At 47.4% G+C, this 23,470-nt stretch overlaps 1 protein-coding gene across 2 annotated transcripts in view; it reads right to left on the bottom strand.

Annotated features, from left to right (window-relative positions):
- Positions 1-23,470, bottom strand: part of FERMT2 (FERM domain containing kindlin 2) — a 52,964-nt gene that overhangs the window by 7,389 nt on the left and 22,105 nt on the right. For both annotated transcript variants that reach the window (XM_054286790.1, XM_054286791.1), the window contains exons 3-10: positions 12,312-12,446; positions 8,085-8,310; positions 7,829-7,931; positions 7,279-7,386; positions 5,526-5,660; positions 3,956-4,005; positions 1,664-1,788; positions 219-325 (exon numbers count right to left, since the gene is read on the bottom strand). In XM_054286790.1, the coding sequence (XP_054142765.1) occupies positions 219-325; positions 1,664-1,788; positions 3,956-4,005; positions 5,526-5,660; positions 7,279-7,386; positions 7,829-7,931; positions 8,085-8,310; positions 12,312-12,446 (989 nt within the window). The remainder of the gene's footprint in view (positions 1-218; positions 326-1,663; positions 1,789-3,955; positions 4,006-5,525; positions 5,661-7,278; positions 7,387-7,828; positions 7,932-8,084; positions 8,311-12,311; positions 12,447-23,470) is intronic.

Here is a 23,470-nt window from a genome sequence, read left to right as displayed (position 1 = left end):
AGCAAATGAGATAAGAATTGTTTTGATCATTCTTTTCTCTGCTTCTCTCAGGTTCAGAGAATGTGAATCCCACATGAACTCACAGGTGACTTGGAGCACATTTGGAATGCTGAGATCAGACAGGTGGGAGCATTTTCTATTTGTTTTTTAAAGAACAGCCCCTGAGCAGGATGGTGGGAAGAGGCTGAAGAGGGGGCCAGTCCAAGAGATGAACTTACGTTGTCGCAGCGCAGCCAAATCTCGTTCATCCCCTCTGCCACTGGAATCAGGAGTTTGATGTTGAACTTCTGACCAGAGATGTTCACATCAGGGGTAACTTCACATCCTGCAATGAGGGGTTTAGCAGGGGTGTGAGGAATGATGATTTAAAAAATTGCAAAGAAAATGAAAATAGGAAAAGAAAGAGCAAAGTTCCCTGACCCAGGGGTCTCCAGTGGCATCTCAGTGCTGCCAAAGGTCTGTCCCACACCTCTGATGGGATGAACACTCCACACAGCACAGAAAAAAACCTGTCAGATGTCCCTTTTTACAAGTGCCAGGAAAATGGGGGGAAAAGCAAGACCTGATCTGAAAGCAATGAAGCAAAATCAAACCCAGAGAACTCCTGGATCCTGCCTGGAATCAGAAATTAATCCAGTGGCTGGAAAACACCCCAAAATCTTCAGGAAAGGACAGGAAAAGGTGACTGGACAGGTGTTGGCTGTCACCCTGAATCCCCTCTATGTTACTGATGAGTGATGGGATGCCATGAAGTGTTTCAGGCCAGGCTGGGTGGGGCTTGGACCATCCCGGTTTAGTGCAAGGTGTCCCTGCCTGTGGGAGCCGGGTGGAACTGGATGGGCTTTAAAGCCCCTTCCAACCCAAACCATGGAGGGATTCCATGATCTGGCTGTGAGCATCCTGCTCCTGGTGCCTGGAGAGGATTCCAAGGGGCTGTGTAAACACAGGGGTGATGAACCGACCCCGCCACGGGCGCCGCGCCAACGCCGCCTCGCAGATTTCTGAAAATGCCGTCACAGCAGATCTGCCAAAAGCTCCCAGAAGGGTCCTGGGGGCCAGGCCTTGCTCCCACAGCAGCCTGAGGTCACCTGGCATCCCCCCTGCTCCTGCACCCACGGGGAGAACACACGAGCTCACTGCAGCTCCCTGGCTGCTGGAGCAGGAATGTTTCACTTGACACAAGGACAGGCAGCCACCACAGGGATTTCAGCTCTGGAGTGAGCTGCTCCCAGCCAGCAGCAGGGAGAGGAGGAGAAATAAAGGCAGCAGAGGAAGAAAATGGTCTGTTCTTTCCAGTGTCTGCTGTGGGAGTCAGTGCACTCCTTTGGAGAGCTGACAAAAAGGAGAAGGGGCAGGTGGAAAGTTGGAAGAAGGTTTGGAAGGTCCCCTCCAACCCAAACCATTCCATGGTTCTCCAAGCTCTCTTCCCAAGCTATTGGGGGGCTGGTGGTGCTTCCCTGTGGGATCACACATAATCACACTCAGAACTCCAAGTCTGTGCCACGATATCAAACCCAGCCTAGTCATTCCTTTACACACCTTTACCCAACCCCAGGATGGAATTCCGAGGCGATAAAGCAGTGGGAAAACGAGATGCACGAGGAGCAGCCTATTCCTGGAATAAAAAGCAGCTTCTCTTAGCCCAGCCTTGTGCTTCTCTTACCTCTCAGGTTCATCTGGTGAGCAGGAGTCCCGTTGGATTCCTCTTTGCTTTTGTAGCAGGAGATGGAGGTATCTTTGAAGGTGCACCAGTAGGGCTTGTAGCCTTTCAATGTCAGCTTCTTGGGCCTGCAGGACACGTGGGGGGACATCTCACTTGGCCTGAGCTCCTAAAACAAGCTGGAAACCTCAGTGTTTGCTCAGAATTTCAGCCCTGGCAAGCTGCTGTCAGCAGCCTGGGTTATTCCCACTCCTGCCTGGGGGCTCAGCCATTCCTGCACTGCTGGCTCAAGGAGTTCAGCTCCAATTCCAAGTTTGGCCTCTCCAATCCCAGGGAGATAATGTGGGGGAAGGTGGGGGGAGCTGGAGGGCTGTGCTACAAAAACAGAGGAGTCCATGAAGCACTGCAAACTCTGCCTCTCCAGACACCACATGAAACTGGAAGCACTCTGCTCAGGCTCTGGGGGAAGCAGCACTTCCAAGGACGTGTCAGTCACGCACACGCCTGAGTGCACTCCTTGTTTTCTTTTTAAACACTCCTAGGCACAAAAGGTTCCCTTCTTTTCTACACAGAGCATGGATTTTGCTTGATTCTGCAGGAGAACTGGTGGCCCTGCAATGTGAAGCACCCTGAACTCATCTCAGCACAAGTCCAGAGCCTTTACAGAGCCCCAGATATCAGAATATTTTAACCTTCCCTGACTTATAAACTTTATTCTAAAGCTGGATCTGCAGCCTCTCATTCATTTCTTGTGTTTTCATCTCAGAAAATGCTGCTGAGAGTATTTTAGATGGGATATTAAGAAGAAATCTTTCTCTGTGAGGGTGGGCAGGCCCTGGCACAGGGTGCCCAGAGCAGCTGTGGCTGCCCCTGGATCCCTGGCAGTGTTCAAAGCCAGGTTGGACAGGGCTTGGAGCACCCTGGGACAGTGGAAAGTGTCCTTGCCATGGCAGAGTTGGAACAGGATGGTCTTTAAAGTCCATCCCAACCCCAAACACTCTGGGATTCTGTGATTTTAGCTGGCAAGGGCAGTGACCTGGCTGGCAGGGGAGAGAGAACCATTCCAAATCTCTACAGGCACACCAGGCACATGCTGGGACACATTTAAAAATAAATATATGGAATTAAATATATGGAATGCAAGGGACATGCACTGCTCCCCCAGTTCTCCTCCCCAGCTGAAGTGTGACACATCCAGAGCTGGGACAGCTCCAAACATTGCACCACTCACACTGCATTTCTGGCACTAAAACACCACCTGAGCCCCATTTTTAGGAGCAAACAGAATTCTGTGTTCAATCTGACAGCCTCAAACCCCAACCCCAGGGTTTGGGGCTTGCACTGAGTGAGGAACCAGCAGCTTCTGGCTGCTCCATCCCCTGGTGCTCCAATTTGCAGGCAATTAGCTCCCGGAGTGGTGCCTAATTTGATTGGCAAATCAGCAGATCAAAGGGAAGAACAAGTTTTTTGTTTGTTTGTTTGTTCAAGGGAGGGAAAAAACACCGAGGGGCTGGGCACAGCCTTGAATCTTCATCCCAATTAAGGCAGACCACAAGCCCAGACAGAGGCAGAGACCTCGTTAATTCACCTCTGGAGAGGGAGAAGGGGTTGCAGAGCAGAGAGTGCCAGGTTCTGGCTCCAGAACCAAACAATTCATAAAATAAAGGTTTGTTCCAGAGCTACTTCACTGTCTGCAGCTTGTCCCCCCCACCAGCACTATCCTGCAGCTCTGCTGTGAAATCCCATCAGTGTTTCCAGCTTCCAGAACTTTCACTGCAGCAGGCAATAAATTGCAAAAGATGGTGGTGGCTGCCAAAAATGCTCCTCCAAGTGCAGACGCTGCTGCTCCCGATTTCCATGAACCACCAACCAAGTCAAAGCAAGCTAAAAAAAACCCCCCTAAATCCTGAACAAGCTGAGAAAGGGGCAGAGTCAGCTTAACCTGCTCCTTTTGGCATGGAGAGACTGGGATCCTGGCTGGATGGAATTCCTCCAGCCTCCTGCAGACCAGGAGAAGTCTTAGAGGGAGGTTTTTAGGTTTCACTCCTCATTTTAGGATGGTTTGTTCTCTCCTGGGTATTAAAGAAACACCCAAGCACACACTGCTGGCTATAGGATGCACCAGAGCAGGAGAACACCTTGAATTTTGTATTTAAGAACCAATCAACTTAAGTATTGAATATTCTGAATATCATAAGGCAGGGAGATAAAAAAAAAAGGAAATTAAGAGGCAAGACCATTAATTATTCACAGGCATTACCAGTTCCACAAGCAGCTCTTCCCATCAGCACTTACTTGAAGACTTTAATGTAGTCAGCGAGCTCAGGGATGGAAGTGATGTCACCCTGGAAATCAAAGATTATCCCAATCACTGGGAGCAGTGGGATCACAGGGAAGGGATGTGGTGCAGGGGAGGGAACCAGGAGCACCATCAGGGCTTAGGGGCTGGGAAACTGCCCTGAGAAAGCCCAAACCACTTCCCAGCAGTGAAAAATGCAAGGCCTAGCTCTGCTGATTTGAAAGCAGAGGACAAGGATTGATTTTCCTTTGAGGAATTCCTGCTGCTGCTGGAGCCAATTCCCAGACTGGAGTCACCATTGCACAGCGAATTTTCTCCTCCCTTCACTTATTCCTGATGCTCCAAACAAAAAGAGAAGAGGCACCTCTGCAGAGAACTAACTGGGATTTCTAAGCCTTGAAACATTTTTTTTTTCTCCCCCAAAATGTTGAAAATATTGAGTTTAAATTCCCTTTTTTGCATCAGGGTGGCAATTGCAATTCCCAGGGAAAGAGAAAGAAAGGGAGGATTGCTCCAGGAGCTTCCAGTAGCAGGACAGTTTACTTTCAGTTTGCAATGAGAAACTGTTTACAGATACCACAGGGGAAAAAAATGCAGAATCTAAACAAACAATCCAGTAATTGCCCATTATCCGTATTCAATTACTCGAATGCATCTGGAAATGGCTCCTGCTCCAAAGCCCTACGGAAAGGGATGGGATTTTTTGGATGAATCATTGTCCTCTTCACTCCTGTCTGGCAGGGACTGTTCCTCACTGATGTGTTTCAAATCTGGTTTTGCAAAAGGAATTAGAAAATATGCCTTGGTGATAAAAATTTGTTGTTATTTCTGGTTCATACTGCAAAGCTCTGCTGTTGTTAATGCCAATAAAGCATCTAAGGATGGATGTAGCTTCAAACAGACCCGTCATAAACGCTTAAAAAATTATATGAAGTGTAAAAGTGGAAAATTTCAGATTTTAGGGTTGGAAAGAGACGGTTTAAATGTGCAAAATGCCTGGAAAAGCTGTGCTGGGCCAAGGCTGACAAGACTGAGTCCTTTTAATGCACTTTAATTTTCAGGCTTTATATTTTTAAAGGTGGAAAACCAGTGCTAAAACGACATATCAAGAAAAAAAACCCCAAATGCTCTGAAATACAGACCTAGGCTAAAATCCAGTCTAATAAAAATAGGGTTTCATAAGCCTAAATTAGTTCTGAAAATCCAGCAGCTGCTTTAGGTGCTGTAAAACGTGAATTAGAAACAGTGGAAGAGGAACCTCAACGTGGAAAACTCAGTTATTTGGGAAAATCAGTGGTGAGGATAAAAATCAACTTAATTTCCATTTAGTTTTCCATTATTTCATCAGGAGGGAGGCTTGGTGCAGGGGGGGGATCAGCAAAATCCTGGCTCCTCCAAGACTTCTGCAGATGCTGCCCAGGGTTCCCTCATTTCAGAACTAACCCTCGGTATCTAAAATCCCTGTGTTTTAAAGAAAATATTGCTGGGGTGTGGGCAACTTTCTCATCAGAATTAAAAGAAAAATAGGAAATAAATGAGGTTGCATGCCTGGAAAACCTCCCTTACCAGGATTGTTGACGTCTTGCCACCTTCCAAGGTGATTTCCAGGTCCGAGAGCGCGGCGTCCACCTCGTCCACGTCCTTGTCGCTGTGGTTCAGGTGGTTTTCCGAGGACATGATGGACAGCTTGTTGATGTGGTACTGCAAGGCAAGGCCAGGGTCACCCCTGGGTGCCCGTGTGACCCCAGGATCCCACGGGACCATGGTGACACAGCCACCATGCTTGGGAAGCAGAGTGGGACACCAGGAGCAGAGGGCAGCAAATGCTGGGGGGGTTTGCTGGCTCAGGAAGGACCATCCTGGATGGTTCCAGTCCAAGGAGACTCCAGACACATCCTGAGGGAGATCTCTGGACCCCACAGGGCAGAGCTGCTCTCCCCACCAAGCTGAGGTTGGAAGGGACCTCTGGAGGTCACCTGGTGCCACTCCCTGCTCCAGCAGGGCCACCTGGAGCTGCTGTCCAGGACCAAACCCACCTGGCTTTGGAGGAACTCGAGGGATGGATGCCCCACAGCCTCTCTGGGCAAACTGTGCCAGTGCTCAGTCACCCTCCTGGTATGAAGATGCTTCCTGATGTGAAGAGGGACCCTCCCATGTTCCAGGCTGTGTCCATGCCCTCTGCTCCTGCCACTGGGCACCTCTGTCCACCCCCTTTCCTGCCTCCCACCAGCTGTTTATGGATATTTGTAAGATCTCCCATCTCTGGAAGTGTCAAAAGCCAAACTGGAAGGGGCTGGAACAACCTGGGATAGTGGAAGTGTCCCTGCCCAAGGCAGGAGGTGGAACAAGATGACCTTTAAAGCCCATTCCAACCCAAACCGCTGTAGGATTCTTTGTCTTTGCATCTGTTTTCACCCCAGAAAACCAAAACATCCATAAAACCTCACAGGAAGAACCATGCCCAACCCACTCTGGAGCACTTGGATGTAAACTGAGCCATTATATTTCTGCTTTTCTCTCTTTTTTTCCTGGGAGGGGCCCTTGGAGCAGGCAGCCCTGCTCCTGAGGGGGACATTTCTGCTTCCTACAGCTCCAAGGTGTGCCAGACCACACGGAACAAAGGCCTGCCATCCCTCTCATGAACTCAATAGCAGGTGGAGCATTTATGCCAAATCACACAGAGCATTTCATAAACCAGATAAATAAGTAGTTCTGGGAAAACCACAGATTATCCCCAGCTGGTTTGGGGGCAGAAAGCCAGAAAGGCACAGTTCAGTAACCCCGTGTTCGTATGGGATGGGTTAAGAAGGACAAAACTAGAAGTTAAAATAGATATAAACATGTTTGGTAAAAACAGGTCAAGTTCTTTTTCATGAAGGATAATCAGTGGCAAGTATTTAAATTATCTCATAAACTCAAGTGAGGATCTGGAGATGGGAAATTACTTCTTCCAACTCCTACCAGCATGAGAAAGACAAGCTCCCATCAGAGACAAGGTGAGGCTTAAAATATGAATTTAAACTGAAGAGGGGATGGTTTAGATGGGATGCTGGATAGGAATTCTTGTCTGTGATGGTGGTGAGACCCTGGCAAAGGTTGCTCAGAGAAGCTGTGGCTGCCCCATCACTGGAAGTGTCCAAGACCAGATTGGAGCACCCTGCGATAGTGGAAGGGGTTGGAACTGGATGAGCTTTGTGGTCTCTTCCAACCCAAACCACTTTGTGATTCCACAATTTCATTTACCAGATTAATGAGCAGACAAGTCTGAGAACAAAAGCAAGCCTAACCCAACCCAGGGGTGTCTGGGGCTGTGTCTCACCTGCAGTGCTGCAAACATCATCATCTCCTCCTCCGTGCACTCGATCTCCTCCAGCAGGATTGCCCACTTGGACTGCTCGTACAGCTGGTTGATCCTGATCGCGTCGTACTGCGGCACAGAAACGTGGAATGCTCGGAAAACCAGGAGCCCAGCTCGACACAAACCACCCCATCCACTGGAAGCTGTCCCTCCCCATGGCAGGGGGGTGGAATGAGATGGTCTTTAAGGCCCATTGCAACCCAAACTATTCTGGAATTCTATGATCTCTCATCTCAACACAATGATCTGAGAATGAAAATCCTCTGCCACTGACAAGAAGAACTTTAAGAACTCTTTAGAAGGCTTTAAGAACTCTTGAAGCACCTCTAGCAACATCCAAATCCCCTGGTATAATGCAGCACAAATCCTGGGTTTGATGCCTGCACAACCAATTTTCAAACTTCCACGGTCTCTGGGAGATTTACCAACACAACAGCAAGTTAGAGATCAGGCACCCTTCGCTCCAAAGGATGGAAATTTCAAAATGGGAGCGGAACAAGGAGCTCTGTACCTTTGGATTCAGGTCAAAAAAGCTGTAGTACTTGAACCGGAGTAGCAAAGCCTCGTTCTCCTTCACCTCCTGCTCCATGAGGGATCGGGACGAGTCCAGCCACCTGTGGATTGCCAACACGGGATAACGCACATGGGATAACGCACACGGGATAACGCACACGGAATGCTCCGGTGGAGTCCCCACAATGCTCTCGAGGACACCATTAAAAAATCATCCAAAAAAAAACCCCCAAATCCTCATCTCCTGCACTCACCCTTGGTTGATTTTGGCCTTATCGAGCAGCGTCTGGGGCTTGTACATTTTGGCTAAGGACTCCGGGGAGGTGACGGGCTGGCTCACGGCCAGGATTCCCGGGTTGCCCTCGGACAGGGCGCTGTCGCCGAACCAGGCGGACGTGGGGGACAGGGGGCTGCCGTCGTGGGCGTCGTAGGTCGGCGTCATCGTTTTGCTATAGAGTCCTGGGCTCGAATAGATATTTCCTACCAGCGAGGGGAATAAAAGCCGGGAATTAGCCTCGGGCCAAGCCCTGCCTGCTCCCGGCCACGCCGGCTCTGCCCAAACCCGGAGCCGGCGCATGGAAAACTTTCCCTTCTCATCTTTTCTCAACGGGAAAACGCTGCGCTGCTTGCTCTCCCTGTTCCTCTCCTCTCTCTTGGCTCTTCTCCAAGAGCAAAACTGATGGAAAACTTCCAGCCCAAAGGATGGGAAAAGACTCAGGTCTCCCACACCGGGACGCTCCTGCCCCCTGTGTTTCTGTGGCATCTGGGACGTGAGTGGCCCCCGACTTACCGGTATTACCTGTTGCTTAAAGATTTTGGAAGTCAAAAGTTTTAGAGGAGCAGGAAAATAAACTAAGGGTGCAGCCAAAGAGACCAGAGGTAGAGGGCAAAAGTCCTATTGAGGTGGAGCTCACCTTTGACGGGGCCGATGTAAAGAATATCGGTGCCTATAGAGAGGGAAAGAAAGGAGGGAAGTGAGAAGGCGAGAGAAAGTCACCCGGAGAGCAGGAGAAGGACAGAAGCCAAAAATGGGCATTTTTGGAAGAGGGCAGAACAGCACAGGTGAGGTTGCACCACCCTAATGGAGCGTTTGCAGCAGCGCTGGTGGCAGCAAAGCAACTGAAGTGACGTCCCCAGGACAGCTGGGCATGGAAATGTGGCATTCCCGGATGGAAAAGCTCGCTGAGGTGGCCACACAAGTTCAGGATTAATGTGCTGAGTGGTGCAATGTGGTGCCAGACTGATCCCAAAGCAAATGTTACTCTCCCAGGCCTTTTGAAGCTTCACAGCTCGTACCGACTCAAGGCAGACATTAAAACACCCAAACATTTTAAAATTATTAATCTGAAGAGAAAAAAACCCCAAATCCAGCTTGGTATCTCATAGCTTAAAATAGCTGAGAGCTAAACAGAGAGGTTGTGGCTGCCCCATCCCTGGAAGTGTTCCAGGAGAGTTTGGATGGGGCTTGGACAACCTGGTCTCTGGAAGGTGTCCCTGCCCTTGCAGGGGGTGGAATGAGAAGTGCTTTAAGTCCCTTTTTAAGTCCCTTCCATCCCAAACCATCCAATCAAACAGCCTCTCTTCACCTCACAGGGACACTGAATTTTTATATAAAATGCAGATTTTCAGAATAAGGGAGGATCAACCACCATCTCCTGATGCCAGGAATTCGCCTGCGTGCACACCTCAGGCCAGGAGCTCACCCAGCATCACCTGCTGGGCCCAAACCTGCCCACCAGAACCAGCAGGTCCAACACCACACTGGATTTTTGGGAAAGGGCTGTGTCCTTCCTAAATCATGAGCCTGCAACTCAATGCACCCAAGCTCTCCCTCCCAGAGCTCTGCTGAGGTTGTTGAAGATGGTGACAGAGTTGAAATGTCACAAACAAAACCTTTTGTGCCACCTCCTGCTGCTGCCCTGAGCCACCACCTTGGCTCCAGCTCCTTGCTCCAAACCATTCCCACACCCTCATGGCCAAGGAATGACAGAAAACTGAGCTGAACTGGAAAAGTCCAAGACCAAACCAATGGAAAAACCTATCTGAACCCTCAATTTTCACAATGGGCTCTCAAGGAACAGGAAGGACAGTGGGAATCAGCAGCACCAATGTCACTGACAGCCAAAATCATGGCTAGGAAACTCCAAATAATTACAAACCTGATTCTAAACTGCCTGGCAGGGTGGAAAATGTAAGCAAAAACCACCAAACAAGGATGCTTTTAATGCTCCTGCTCGTTTTGCTGGCATCCCAGTCTGGATGGATAATTTGGGGACCTGCAAGCACCATGGGGACCTGTCACCAGGACAGATCCAGAAAACCAGGCAGGATAAAAAAAGCAGCAGGGATGTCAAAGGATGGAAAAATCCACCTTCATTTGCAAGGAAAAGGCCAGGGATGATTTCCAGGTTTTTAGACCGGGTACTTGCACTTTGGGAGCTGGGACTCCACAATCCTGAGGATCCCTTCCTCGAGCTATCCTGTGATTCTGTGATTACAAAAGCAGCAGGGAGGTGCTCTCCCCATGGATTGTCACAGCACTGGAGCAGAGAACTCCAACAAAAACCAGCCATAAACCCCCATAAACCACTTCCCAAAGGAGCTCTTCCCTCCTCTCCATCCACCCTCACTGCAGCTTCTGCCTTCACATGGCTCAAGTACACAAGGCTGAGCATCAAATGGAACAACAAGAGAAAATCCCACTTTTTGCCCCAAATTTTGGGCAAGTTTTTCCATTAATATCCCCCACACTCCTGACTGAGTGTCTGCTCCACCAGAGCAAAGCTTCCCCTGCACTTTTCTCCTCATCTCTTTCTCCAAACACCTCAAACATCACAGAAGAAGCTTCCCTAAAAAAAAATTTGCCCCAGGCAGGCAGTGTCATGGAAAGTTCCAGCAGAAATAGCTACAAATTTGGCTAATTTATATAAACAAGTGACTACAGGTCTTCTAATGGAAAGTGTTGGGCAACACCTCCTGTGGGTGTATTGACAACTCTGCTCACTGGGATTTAAATGGTTTCACTGCCAGGTTTGGGGTACTCAGTGACAGAACACTCCCAAGACATTGAAATCAGCACCTCCTGAATTATTAATTATTTTTCCAGAAGCTTTCAGCACACAAACTGATGTTGGAACAACACTAGCAATGATTTATTCAGATGAAACCCACGGCTTTTATCGAATGGCACCTGAACAGGCAGGAATTCAACCTGCTGTGAGTGATTTCATTCACAAGGAGAGCAAAACCAGCCAAGTGACTCACTGGAAGAGCCATAAATAATTAAAATAAAGCCCAGCTTCTGCATACATTTCCCCCAAAGAAGGCCAAGTCTTTCCTATTAATCTAACAGAGATGCTCTCTGTGAACACTGCCTGTTGGAAAGGCTTAGAATGGACTTTCAAGATGAAAATGCCAAATGGAAATGAAAATTGACTGGAGCCTTGCCCAAATTGTCTGAGCTAGGAGTGGAAGAGGGCAAGGCCAGAAGTATTTTTAATTTTAAGAGAGGAGAAAGAGTGGGATCAGAGCAGAAGGAGGATTATTTTTCCTTGTTCCAGCCCCGTGGTGCACATCAGCCCGCACAGCCAAAACCTCCCTTTCTGCAAGCCCTGTGCCACCACTGGCATTAACCACACTCCATGACCTTCCCTGCAGCTGATTTAACATCAATTAACACAACTTTACAATTCCAAGGTAGTTTTTTTTTTAATTAAAGCTGCCCTGCTGCCCTTGGATTGCTGGATTTAAACCCGAGAGCTTTGGCAGCCAGACCCGTCTCTCCTGCTCACCACTGTGGCTTTCTCCACAAATCCACTTGGCCAAAATCATGGTTTAAACTCCTGCCATTTGCCTTCAGACTCTAGAATTCCAGCAGCCATGGAAAAAAGCTGAAAAGCCCCTCTGCTTGCAAACACCTGCATCAATTTGCTGCCTGTGGCAACTCCATCAGGGATGTCACTCCAGCAGAAATTCCCTTCCCAATCCTGCTCTGGATCTGGAATCCACACTGGCCAACCAGCAATAAAAGGATTTTTTTTAGCATCACAATCCACAGCTACACCGTTCATGTAAAGCAACACTAAAGCAATTAATAAAACCCTGCCCTTGCTGGGCTGTGAATACGGAGCAGAACGGTGGCACAGCCTAAACCACGCCAGGAATGCAGACATTAGCAACGATTTTCCATTTAACTCCTTTCTTAACAGGCTAAGAAAAGCTCTCAGCAACACCATCTGAGTGCTCAGGTGGCCACACTTGGGCTCTGGGCTGCTCTGTGAAGCCTGGGGGTTGCTCTGCTCCCAGAAATGCGTGCCAGCTCCAGCCCCAGACATGCATCCGTGCCAGCGAGTGCTGCAGCCTGCCAGGACCTGTGCCACGGACCTGGGGCCTGCTTCTTGCACAGACCCTCAGAAATTCCAGCAGCCCCACGTTGCTGTGACAGTTTTTCCCCCCTGCTCCCATTTTTTTTGCCAGCTCACCCGACCCTGGCGTGATCAGAGGCCCCTCCAGCTCGAAGGTGTCGTCTTCACATTGATCGTCCAATTTCTTCTTTTTTTTCTTTGATGGATCTCTGGGTTTCCTCAAAAGGGAGAGCTCTTCTGGATGCCTGATGTCTGGAGGGGAAAATGGCCAACTTTTATAATGGCAGGATGGGAAAAAAGGAGGAAAAAGGGGAAAAAGGTAGGAAAAGGGAGAGAAAAAAGAGAAAAACAGAGAAAAAAGCAGAAAAGAAGAGGAAAGAAGGGAGGAAAGAAGGGAGGAAAGGAGGAGGAAAGGAGGAGGAAAGGAGGAGGAAAGGAGGAGAAAAAAGAGAAAAAAAGAGAAAAAAGAGAAAAAAAAGAGAAAAAAAAGTAAAAAAGAGAAAAAAAGAGAAAAAAAGAGAAAAAAGAGAAAAAAAGAGAAAAAAAGAGGAAAAAAAAGAAAAAAAAAAAGAAAAAAAGAGAAAAAAAAGGAAAAAAAGAGAAAAAAAAAGAGGAAAAAAAAGAGAAAAAGGGGAAAAAGAATATCTTTCCATTAAGAACAACATCCAGCAATGCCCAGTATCTCCCTTGGATGAATTTCCTGCTCTGTAATGGTTAAAAATCAAGTTGAGAACGTTTTCCCTGCAAGCCTGTTGTAAAAAAGTATTGTCCTTGGCTGGAAAGGTAACATAACATTTGGATAAAATGTGGAATTTCCCAGGTGTAGCCACTCATATGTAAATGTGAGCGCTGTGACAGAGCCCAGTAACACCTTCAAACATTAAATATAAATAATAAAAACAATAATCCTCACATTAATAACATAAAATTAGAAATAATATATAATATTATAGTAGCATACAATAATTTAAAAATAATATAAAGAAATAGAAATAGAAATGGAAATAATAGAAATAGAAATAATAATAGAAATAGAAAATAGAAATAGAAAGAGAGATCAGCACACAAATCCCTACTTAGCCATGTAGGTAACAGGCCAGACCCTCTCACTTCCACAGGAGCAATCCAAGAGTTAAGCCATTTATTTACACATCAGACTGGAAAGTTTAAAGCCTATAATTTACCCACTTTTTAAAGAGATTTTGGCCAAAGTGTTTCTTTTTCACAGCAAACCTCTCCCATTTTCCTGCCTGGGATCTCTGGAAGTGCCCAAGGCCAGGGTGGATGGGGTTTGGAGCAATGTGGGATGGTGAGCGGTGTCCTTGACATGGCAGGGGTGGAATGGGATGGGATTTAAGGTCCTTTCCAATCCAAACCATCCTGTGGTTCTCTGATGGAGATTCTGGACATGCCTGAGCCTGGAAGGAGCTCTGGAGTCTCCTGTGCAGCTGCCTGTCCATGCTGAAGCTCCTGTGCTGTTTCCTGCTCTGTTTTTTTGCATCTATCACCCCAACATGCTCAGCTGCAGAACCTTCCCTTTGGAATGCCCTATGGAAAGCAGCCCTGGTCCCATCCCTGGTGCAGGAAAGATCAGGAGCCAGGAGCTGGCTGCAGCCAGGCTGGGCTTTCCCACCCAAGGGATGCTGAAGGACACAACCAGCCATGGTCCCAGGCAGGAGAAGTCACAGGGCTGGGATCCCACCACATGCTGGCAGCAGTGGGAGCTCCCTGAGCACCCCCAGGATTATAATTAACACAGGATTATAATTAACACAGGAATTTGGTCCCCAGCACGTGACCCGAGCAGGACACAGCCCCACAGTGCCCACCCTGACCAGCATCATCCCTTCCTGCAAACAGGCTGGGAAATGCCACACTGGGAACTTCCCCCATCCAGGTGATTTTCAGGTAGGATCTCACTAAACCTGGCATTCCTGAATGCAGAGGCTGCACACTTCTGGATTTAACTGCCTTTTATATTGTAGCTGTCCCATTCCATTATCTTGCTTTAATATTTTATATTTTATTTTTATTTATATTCTTTTAGTTACTTACACTTTATATATATATATTTTTTTTATTTATTTTAAGCTTTATTTTTATTTATATATTTCTATTTATTTGTTTCAATCATATCATTGAATCCCAGAGTAGTCTGGGTTGGATGAAACCTTAAAGTCCACCTTGTTCTACCCCCTGCCATGGGCAGGGACAACTTCCAATATCCCAGTTTGCTCCAAGTCTTGTCCAATCTGCCCTTGAACACTTCCAGGCTAAAAATATATAGATTTAGATATCTATACGGATTTTAGATCTCTAAAAAATATATATATTTTTATATATTTATATTTTATAGACAAACTTTTTGAACTTTTAATTTAGTTTTATTTCTGTATTTAGAGATATTTTTTCCTATATTATTTATATTTTTAAAAATATTATTTAAATAAATAATTTAATATAATATTGATATAAATATAAATATATATAATATATAGTATATATACTATATATACTATATATAATATATATAGTATGTAATATATACTATATATTATATACTATATATATTATATATAGTATATAATATGTATACTATATATACTATATATAGTATACATATAATATATAATATATAATAATATATATTATATATTATATAGCATAATATAATATATATCTATTATATAATATATAATATCATATTTATATTTATAAATGTAGTTATAGTTATAGCTATATTTTATAGTATTCATTTTTATATACACAACTTTTATTTTCAGCTTTAATTTAACCCTGATTTATTACCGCACAAATCATCCCACTAAACCCCACCACCCACCCCTCCAGCTTCCCTGCCCAACTTTTTGACCATTTCTAGCAACAAATACCCAGAGGCTGAGTGCAGGCAGCTCCATGCATTGCCATTTATCCCAGCCAGCTTACCTCATGGAGCAGGAATCTGCTGGGACAACCACGGTCACATGCAGGGGACAAGAGGCAGCACAGCCTAAATGGAGGAGTTCCCCTGGTATTTTGGAGCAAGGTTGAGGCTCTGAGGTTTATTTATGGTGCATTAGCAACTCTCTCAGCTGGAAGCACTCAGGGAGGCCAGGGGGAGGCTCTGGGCCAGGCTGGGATTCTGGAAGCAATCCTGGAATCATCCCAGGGCTTGACCATCTGATAGCAAAGAGACTTTTTATAGCCCCTCAGTCATTCCTGATGCTCCCAGCGGGATAGGAAGGGTCCAGGGCAAGTTTTGGGCAGCTGCCTGGAAGCAGCACATGGCTGCAGGGGGTGGAGCAGGCAGCACAGCCTGGGGATGCCAGCAGGGATCCCATGGATGAGCAGGGATCCCAGGGATGAGCAGGGATCCCGTGGATGAGCAGGGATCCCATGGATGAGCAAGGATCCCATGGATGAGCAGGGATCCCATGGATGAGCAGGAATCTCCTATGGATGAGCAGGGATCCTGTGGATGAGCAGGGATCCCAGGGATGAGCAGGGATCCCAGGGATGAGCAGGGATCTCCCATGGATGAGCAGGGATCCCGTGGATGAGCAAGGATCCCATGGATGAACAGGGATCCCATGGATGAGCAAGGATCCCATGGATGAGCAAGGATCCTCTGGATGAGCAGGGATCCCATGGATGAACAGGGATCCCATGGATGAGCAGGGATCCTATGGATGAGCAGGGATCCCATGGATGAGCAAGGATCCCATGGATGAGCAGGGATCCTCTGGATGAGCAGGGATCCCATGGATGAGCAGGGATCCCATGGATGAACAGGGATCGTTCCTATGGATGAGCAGGGATCCCATGGATGAGCAGGGATCCTCTGGATGAGCAGGGATCCCATGGATGAACAGGGATCCCATGGATGAGCAGGGATCCTCTGGATGAGCAGCAAATTCCTCCCAAGTGCATCCATCCACAGGCTCCAGGACTTTACAAACCCACCAAGACAGGCAGGGAATGGCTTCAAACTGGAGGTTTAGAGGGATCTTGGGAAGGAATTCCTGGCTGGGAGGGTGGGCAGGCCCTGGCACAGGGTGCCCAGAGCAGCTGTGGCTGCCCCTGCATCCCTGGCAGTGCCCAAGGCCAGGTTGGACGGGGCTTGGAGCAGGGATGGGCTTTGAGATCCCTTCCAACTCAAACCATTCTGGGATTCTATGGGAAGGAGACAGAAAGGTCTGAACTGGAAGGAAGAGTTTTGGAGCTCAAAATATGATCAGAAAGGTGCCTTTGAATCTCCAAGAGAAATTTTTCTAACTTTTGGATGAAGCCATTTTGCTGCCTGCAGCATCTTCTCCTCCATTTGCCTGCAAGATGCTCCTGTGCCTGCTGTGTGTGGCTGAAGGGAAATCCTTGGCCTTTTTTTCCAGTGTAACCCCTCATTTCTCACCCAGCCCAGCTGTGCCCATTCATCTCCCATTTAAGACAAACTCCAGAGCTGGGATTAAACCCTCTTCCTTCACAAAGCACCGTCTGCACCCTGCAGACTGACTTAAAAAAAATCTTCCTTACAAGGGTGCAAAATTCCCAATTTATGCCCTTGTGCACTAAATCCACCAAGTAAATCTTGCAGCTGCTGCATCTTTATCCACCAAGGCGTGTTGTGATGGGGATCTCAGAAGGGTTTGGGTTGGAAGGGACCTTAAAGCTCATCTCATTCCACCCCATGTCACAGGTAAGGGACACCTTCCACTATCCCAGACTGCTCCATGCCCTGGTCCTGGACACTTCCAGGGATCCAGGGGCTCCCATTCCCACAAGAAATCAGATTTATGGTTTCCTTACATCACCCACATCTAGAACATGACATCATTGACTGGAAGAGCTGAGTATGGATGGATGTCCCCAAAACCTGAAATGATGGGAAATCACACTAACTTTCAGTATTCAGTTCTCATAAATACAGATAATAATCTGAGACACAAAGAAATTTTTGATGTAGAAAGAAAATTAACGTTGCAAAGAAGCTTCCGGCGTCCAATTTCCTTCCCCATTTCTGGCTCCCCTAAAGGCCAGAGGGCTCCTTCACCTCCTTAATTCCTGAACATAAAAACTCCATAAATTTACTTGTAGCACAGACAGCACTGAGGGGAAATCCTCTCTTTAATGCTGATCCAGCCACCCCCCTTCAGGAAATGTGTTTTGAAGTGGGATATCTCTGGGAAGTGGGATTGCTCTGCACTCCATCACTGCTCCCTCCAACCAGTGACTCATTAAAATTACAGCCTTTGTGCATCACTCTGACAAATCTTAGAAAAATGAGACCTCAAACCTCATTTTTTCTTCCATTCCAGACTTAAAACCAAAAATAAAGGTGTTTTTTCCCTTGGAATGAGTGAATTCTGTGGATGATTTTTCACAGTGTAAGTTTACAGAACGAAGCCTCTGACTTATCTGCAACATAAATTCTCTGGAGATAAAGTTCTGCAAAACTAGAGGAACGAAAAAAAAAACCCAAAAAAGAAACTAAAAAAGGAACTTACATAACCTGAGGAGTGTCTGGAGATAAGGCTGTGGCTGTGTTGGGCACTGGGCAGTATCTGATGGAGCAGGTCCTCACCTCCCCAGCACAGTTTACTGGGTTTGTACATTCAGTACATTTTATTACGGGTTCTTCAGATGCCCAGGAACTTAAATATTTATCTGGGCAAAAGCCAAGCTCTCCACTCACTGCCTGGGGCCCTGCAGCTCTCTCAGGACATCCCACAAAGCCTCTGGAGATGCCCAAGCAGTGCTATGGGTGTGGAATCAGCTGGGGCTGACCCTGGCAGAGGTTTTGCTGGAGCCTTCCCAAATTGTGGGTGGAAAATCCAAGCGCCTGTTGACTTACGGATTTGCCAGGGGAGCAATGATGTGCAAAACCACCCAAAAATGGGGTCAGTGGGGTTTGGAGGGGTGTGAATGTTTGCGCCAGTGGTTCCCAGAGCTGAAATCAGGCACCACCAGCCCAGAGAGGCCCAGGAGGAGAAGGAAAAGGAGGAGGAGGAGGATGCAGGCAGTAGTGATGGAGCCAAGCATTACTGCAAGGCCAATAAAAAGAGCCATTGGAGAGGCAGAGTCAACAAACACTTGAATGTTTGGGTGTTTTTTTCCATAAGTGGGACGAAATCCCCAGGCTCCCATTATCTGGATGCCTCCTGGAGCACGGGCAGCACTACAGCCTTGCCCCTGAAGTGGCTGAACTGCAGCTCCAGTCCAATTAAACTCCATTAATTTAATCCCACAAACAAGAGAAAAACAATCCACTCACACCCTTCCCTCTGCTTCAGCCGATAAAGAGCAATCCAGCTAATTCCAAGGAAGGCCTGACCAGCATGCCCCTAATGTCTTCAGGATGGAATTCTATTTAAAGGGTCTCAGTCAACAGCAGAGTAAGGATGAAAAAATTCACTGACTCACACGGTGACATAAAACCTGCTGCTCCTCCACACGCAGAACACCATGGGGTGGGGACAGGGGGGGAGAGAGGAAAGGATTTTTTTTTTGTCCATCTCAGACACTGTGTAATTAAATCTGGTTATTTCCCTGACCCCAGTTCCTGGGGCTGCTCTGACAGCTGAGCACGGGCGGGCAATAAAAGGGGAAAATGCCGCAGCTGGCAGCGAACGCTCGGGCTCTGCACTTGAAAAAGCTGAGGACGTTGCAGTTTGGCCAGCTCTGGAAATGGGAAGATTTCCTTCCACACCCATTCCCTGGACATATTTAGAAATAGCTGTGCCACTGCCAAAGCTCTGTGCTCGTGGCAGGGAAAGGCAGCAGATCCGTGCTCCGGGTTTCACCATGAACGTCATCCCTGAGCATCCTCCTGATGCTCCTGAGCACCCACAGCCTGCATCCCCACATCCCAGAGTCACTGAGGTTGGAAAAGACATCCAGGATCATCAAATCCAGCCTGTGAATCATCCCCACCTTGTCACCCAGCCCAGAGCACTGAGTGCCACATCCAGTCCTTCCTTGGACACCTCCAGGTATGGGGACTCCAAACCTCCCTGGGCAGCCCCTTCCAAGGCCTGGGCACCCTTTCCATGAAGAAATTCCTCCTGAATGCTGCTGTTGCTCCTCAAATTCCCCCTGAGCTGCTCATGTGCATCTACCAGGACTCCATGATTTTAGGGAAAATGCTCCTTTATTTACCAGCAGGGTGTGAAGGAAGAAAAGAAAGTTTAGGAGGTTTGCAGTGGCCAGGGATGGTGGGATTCCTGTCCTGTGCAGGGCCAAGATGATGGACTTGATTGGATTGGACTTGATGATCCTTGTGGGTCCCTTCCAATCAGGATATTCTGTGATCCCACAAACTCCAAGCAGCTTTGCCTCCTGGAAAGCAACTGGGCAGGGATGGAGCTCCACATGGCTGTCACAGAGCCCTGGGAATGCTGCACCTCATCTACCAAAGGGTTTCAGTTTTGCAAAAAAACCCAAAAAAACAACCAAAAAAACCCCCAAAAAACAACAAACAGTGGCTTTTTATAGAAGTCTTTTTGGCAGCTGAGGGCGTGGAAATATTGCAAATACTTCAGGAGTCAGAGGACGTTCTGTTCTGGAGCAGGGAGCGTTCGGAGAGGGGGGAAAAAAAAAAGGTAGGGTCACATTTGGCACTGGGATGGTGTCACCTTCCCTGGGCTGGGCTGGGCTGGGCTGGCACCCTGCCACTCCCAAATGCCACTGCCACCTCGGCTCAGGTTGCATTTGGTGGCTGGAGGCTGAGGCAGGCAAGGCTGGCTGTCACCTTCCCACCGCCCGCTCAGTCTCGGGAACCTCCTTATTTTTGGGGTGATGGGAAGGAGCCCTGCACCCTCATGGGACTCTCTGCACCCCCAGCTCCACCAGCTCCTCAGGATCACACCACCCTCACCCTGTGCAAGAAGGGGAGCTGGAGACCAGAGCAAGATGGAATGTGGGCATGGAAATGCCCCAGCTGGGCACAGGATGCTCCCCAGACTCAGTTTTCCAAAACAGGTGACTAATTCACAGGGATTATGAGGCAGGAGCTGGGTGTGAGCTCTACCAGACTCTGGGGAAATAAAAGAGCCTGAAGGGGATTTCTCCATCCTACACAGCCTCAGGGTGGGTAGGGAGGGATTGCTCATGAATTTTGGAGTGTTTTCTCCCAAAGCTTCCTCCTCTCAGCCCTGGCACTGAGTTGTTCTCTCTGTGCTCCCATGAACATCAACCAGAATTTTCCCTGCTCTTCTTCTCAGGCTGGAGGGCAGCAGAGGTCCCAAATCTTCACAGTCAGGGGAAGAGGAGAAGGATGGGAGGTTTTCTGCTGTCACAGCATCTCCCCTCACCCTACAGCTCCAACATAAGTCGTGTCCCCAGGAGAAGGAGCATTGCTGGGGCAGGAAACGCCGAGGCCTGGGAAAAAACTCTCACTGTTTCATCTTGCTGTTTGCTTTTCCTGTCCCACGTGCCCACAGAGCAGCAGCAGAGCCTGCCTGGAGTCCCTTGGAGAAAAAATGCAGGCAGAAAGCTGGAGGGAAGCAGCTGTAAGGCATCCACTGGGCTGGAATCAAGTGAAGCCATCCCAGAATTCCAGAATGGGTTGGAGGGGACCTTAAAGATCATCCAGTTCCCTTCCATGGCAGGGACACCTTCCACTGTCCCAGGCTGCTCCAAGCCCTGTCCTTGGACACTTGCAGGGATCCAGGGGCAGCCACAGCTGCTCGGGGCACCCTGTGTCTCACTACCCTCACAGCTGAGAATTCCCTCCTGTTCACATCGGAAGATTTTGCCATTTGTTGTTACGTTGGATGATGTGTGAGCATCTCCTACCTCCCCAAATCCCACCTTTAATGAGGATATTCCCACTCACACCAATAAAATGCTGAGTGCAGCTGATGCCTCAGGTTTAGCTTTTCTATTTTTCAGATTTTGTGCTGCTTTAGTGTCAGGGTCTGGGCTTCATATCAGGGATGGTGAGCTCTGTGCACAGAGCAGGGAGACAAAACAATTCCTGCTCCAGCTGGGCACCAAGGACAAATGACCCAAATCTCAGCCCCAGAGCACAAACCCCGTGGGCTGGAGAGAGAAAAACAAGCAGGGTGGGACTGCAGGGGCTAAAGCTGGAATGGGACAATGAACTGCAAGGTGCAAATGGAGCAGAACTGATCCCAGGGACAGAGCCCGTGCCCGGCCGTGCATTTTGGGGCCATTTTGGTTGATCTTGGGTGCAGCCCTGGCTGGGCTCTGGTGCTGCCCAAGGTGCATCCATGGAGGAGATGCTTTGAATAAATCCCAGCTTTATTCTGTGACTCCATCCAGCCTCTGTTCTTGCTCAGCCTTCTCAAGGCATCACAGCCCATCCAATCTGCAGCTGGATATTTGATGGGCAGTTTTCTGGGTGCAATTATCTCCCAGTGGGATGATGAGAGCAGGGATCATCCCATCCCAACCCCCCTGTCCCACTGCCAGCCAGGCAGGAAGCATAAATCCCTGCTGCTCAGGGAAAAAAAAAAAAAGAAAAAAAAAAAGAAAAAAAAGAAATTTGAAGTTTTACTTTCTCTTTCTCTGGTCTTTAATTGCAGATCAAAGCTGGCCCTTCAGGCTGGAGCTGCCTGCCAGCAGCTGCTCCTGGGCAGGGTTCCAGGCCACCCTTTGGATGAGGGCTGCCCATGCCATGCCCTGCCTGCTCCTCTCCTCCTGCCTGCCAGGGTCAATCCCTGCCTTCAACCCTCCTGAGTGGCTGCTGTGGGAATCAAGGGGCTGCAATCCAGCACTGGGACTGAGATTGGGGTTTTTTCCGGCTTCACACGACCTCCAGGAAAGTGAGGGATGTGTGAGTGGCTCCAGCATGGGAGCCCTGGGGAGCTGCCCTTTGGAATAACCTCCCTCTGCACAAGAACAGAGACTTCTCTTTAAAAATCAACCCCACTCTGCAAGGGTCACACCTCTGGGTAACAACTGAAAGGGAACAGAAGCTAAAGACAGCCTTAAATAATTCATCCATGTGTGTTCCTGCTTGTGTAGTGAGGATTTTATAAATGCAACCAGCCAGAGGCCTGAGAACATCAGGAATTACTTCAATTACTCACTGGTGATGCTTTGTGCTGGAGTTACTGAGGTGTGTCATTAAATGGTCCAGGGGCAGTGACAGCAAACAGGTACAGCCAAAATCTGAGCAACCCCCAGGCACAGCTCTGTCCTGGAGCTCAGAAATCAGGGGATTTCAGAGACAAGGACTATGCTGGGATCACCTTCCCTTCCACCTTGAAATGTCTGCTCAGTTCTCCTTGGAGAGACAATTAGCTTGATTAAGATGGAATATGAGAGCTCTGTGCAGGAATGTTGAGAAGGGCAGGGAAAGGTAATGAAATAAAATGGGGCAGGAAAACACTAATGAGGAGGGGAAAAGGAAAATCATAAAATCACAAAATCACAGCATAGTTTGGGTTGGAAAAAACATTAAAGATCATCCCATTCCAATGCCCTGCCATGGGCAAGGGCACCTTCCACTATCCCAGGGTGTTCCAAGCCCTGTCCAGCCTGGCTTTGGACACTTCCAGGGATCCAAGGGCAGCCACAGCTGCTCTGGGCACCCTCAGAGCCAAGATTTTGATCCAAATATGAAATATATATATATTTATAATATATGGGTTTTTATATTAATGAATAATATATATATATAAAATATATATACATATTAAGTATATATGTATTAAGTATATATATAATATACTTAGTACATACAATATATGTATTAAGTATATTATATATATAAAATAGATGTATTAAATATATAAATTATAAGTATATAAATAAGTATATATTTATATTAATATATAAATATGTATTACGTATATAAATATACTTAATACATATAATATATTAGATATATATAACATATTATATAATATATATAATATATATATGTTATATATATATAAAACATAATATACTAGATAATATATAATTATGTTATATATATATATATATATATATATATATATAAAAATAAAAAACACATTAGATATGACATCTATAAATAGTGGTATTTCAACACCTATAGGAGAAATTTAACACTTATATAAAATATATTTGTACATCATTTATATTTATACCTCTCTGGTTCTGGGAAGAGCATCCCAGCCCCTCCAACTCCAGCCCTTCTGCACCCCCACATCCCAGTCCCTCTTCCCTCACGCTGATGCCAAGCTCATGTATCATCTTCCCAGTAGCTCTGCTGAACATCTGGCTCCCAGTAAACACAACTGGGAGGGCTAAACAACTTAATCACTGCAGCTTGTGTCTGTCCTCAGACA

This window comes from Melozone crissalis, unplaced genomic scaffold (genome assembly GCF_028551555.1).
Source record: "Melozone crissalis strain CALT ecotype California unplaced genomic scaffold, PUWL_Pcris_2 ptg000056l_1, whole genome shotgun sequence".
Lineage (NCBI taxonomy): Eukaryota > Metazoa > Chordata > Aves > Passeriformes > Passerellidae > Melozone > Melozone crissalis.
The sequence above is the reverse complement of the archived record's forward strand: the minus strand, read 5'-3'. Positions and strand labels throughout refer to the sequence as shown.